The 2449-nt window shown below is 31.4% G+C and overlaps 1 protein-coding gene across 1 annotated transcript; it reads right to left on the bottom strand.

Moving 5' to 3' along the window:
• Window positions 1-1445: 1445 nt before the first annotated feature.
• On the bottom strand, window positions 1446-2232 carry LOC109337722 (dehydration-responsive element-binding protein 3-like). The gene has a single exon (XM_019574754.1). It carries the CDS (start codon window positions 2092-2094, stop codon window positions 1567-1569), a length of 528 nt encoding a protein of 175 aa, XP_019430299.1. The 5' UTR covers window positions 2095-2232; the 3' UTR covers window positions 1446-1566.
• Between the last annotated feature and the right edge of the window lie 217 nt (window positions 2233-2449).

Raw genomic sequence — 2449 nt, 5'->3', positions numbered from 1 at the left:
TTTCCTTCATTCCCCTATACATTTAAGCTCACAAACTGACCCTTAAGGCTTATACATGTAGTGGACCAGGTACATTAGAAGGACCTGTGTCCAATACCAGAGACTTATGCTTCAATGAGAAGTCATTCATAAGCTAACACTAGCAATTCCAACACTTAATCGTCAAAATATGATGTTAATAAAACATATTGAGAGCTTTAACTTATATCTTTTCTAGGTTGCATCTAGAGTTTATTCATATTTGTTTAAAATAAAAAATACAGTCGTTATGTAAAGAATTAAAAATTTGACAACTTTTCTTACAATACCGTAAATCAAATCTGTTAAAATGGTAGGAACCATGCATGAATAAAAAAGATAAGAAAAACTTAAAAAAAACTTAAAGCAAGAAAGAATGAAAAGAAATGAAAATCAAAAACTATTTTCATTCTATTTCATTATTCTCATTATTGAATATGAATTCACACTTATAAAGGGAACCAATATGATTTATTTATACAAGAGAAAAGAAGAAAAGAAAGCTTGTAAAACAAGTAACTAACACAAACCTAACTAACTAATTCTTAACTTCTTAATCAACTATCATCTTCCAAAAATATCCTCTAATATATCTTTAATAAAATCATCTATATTTTCATTTACTTTTTATTTTTTTTTATCTCTTTACCTATCTCCAATAATCCATATGAATCTAAATATCAAATGATAACTAAAAGTTATCACATATATAGTCAAAATAACTTTATCCTTTTAGAATAAAACAATCAAATGTGGTTCATTTTATTTAACATTACATTTTCTATATTTAGTAAACAGAAGAAAGCTACCAAAGACAACATAGAGAGGGGACAAGGAGGTTTCAATTATTAAAGTTCCTAAAAAGCTGCCTAGTTAATATTGAGTATATTATAGTACAAATTTATACAATAATTAAAGTAACATAAAAAAAGAGAATCCACATGATGACATTATCACACAGTGCCAGAAATGGGGAACCAAACTATAATCCAATTTAGTCATAGTCTTGGTTTTCAATTCCATGTCACATAACATAATGAGGCTGTTATATCTCACTTCTAGTGATCCTTGCCATTGGATTATTCTAGACAGAAATTACATATCTTGAATGATGTATGTCTCAAGCTAATTAGAATGTTACGTTTTGTTTGAATTTTTTTTTATATGACAATATGTCATTGTCCCGGAACAAGGAATGAGATACTGTTGAAGACAAATAATTCTTATCCAGATTCTACCATGATTACTTACTTTCTAGGAATGTTTTAAATTGTGGTAGTAATTGTGGTTTTGAAACTCCCAAACATTGCGAATAATTCTTGGCAAATGCGACCCTTGCGGACATTTATGTTGTTACTACATAGTTTGGGCAATTACAAAAACCTTAGAATATTAATGCTTGTAACTGCCTGAAACCTACGACAAACTATGCAATTGCAAAAACAATATCAAAATCATTTATCAACTCCAAATAGGTGTTTGTATCTCAATATCTAATTCCGAAAAGGAGTTATCCACAATAAAACCATGTTGGCCAAATAACTCCTCCTAAAAGGTGGTTAAGAACTCGATTTCCTCAAATCCCATTGGTGGATACATCCAACTATCCTCCATGTCAATCAAAATAAACTCGGACCCAAAATCGACCCAATCAAACCATTTTTCTTCAACATTTGGAAGCTGAACAATCTCACTAAGCTCTTCTAAACATTGCACTACACCAAGATCAAATTTAACCATACTAGCTGCTTCAGTAGCTGCAACTTGAATATCACGTGGGTTACACGTAACAGGCTTAGGAAACATGTGAACTAATTCTGGAAAATTAAGAATAGCTGAATGACCCTTAATGCTTAAAGCAGCAACATCATGTGCTCTTGCTGCCATTTCAGGTGTTGCAAATGTTCCAAGCCAGATTCTTGATTTCTGTTTTCGCTCACGAATTTCAGATACCCATTTGCCCCAATTGCGTTTTCTTACACCATGGTATAATGGGTGTTTGATATTTTCTCTAGGTGTCTTCGGTTTTTTCTGTTTTTGGGACAATGTTTTGTGTGAAGAGGTTGTTTCTGTCATTGTTGATTAGAGAGAGTGAAGAAAGAATAGAGGAAAGAAATAAGGAGAGGGTTGAAGAGAAAGAGGACATAAGGGTATAGGATTTTGTAGTGGTGAAGGATAGGGTCTTATAAAGGGACCCTTAACCTATCAATTATGTATTTCGCATTGAGTTTAAAATATGTATATTGCCTGTGTAAAGTTACACCGTTAGTATATCATCCACAATTGATTTGTATTACTTTTGTTTGAGAGTCAATGGTGGTTAACAAATCAATTGTGAATGATTTACAGAGTGTAAAAAACACTTACACTGTCAGTGTATACATATTAAATCTTTTCACATTTTAGAAAGAAAAAATTGTACATAGTAATG

This window comes from Lupinus angustifolius, unplaced genomic scaffold, assembly GCF_001865875.1.
Source record: "Lupinus angustifolius cultivar Tanjil unplaced genomic scaffold, LupAngTanjil_v1.0 Scaffold_9_209, whole genome shotgun sequence".
Lineage (NCBI taxonomy): Eukaryota > Viridiplantae > Streptophyta > Magnoliopsida > Fabales > Fabaceae > Lupinus > Lupinus angustifolius.
This window is presented reverse-complemented; position numbering and strand designations above follow the sequence as displayed.

Coding starts and splice junctions, on each gene's coding strand:
- LOC109337722 (XM_019574754.1), bottom strand. CDS start 2,094: ATGACAGAAACAACCTCTTCACACAAAACATTGTCCCAAAAACAGAAA.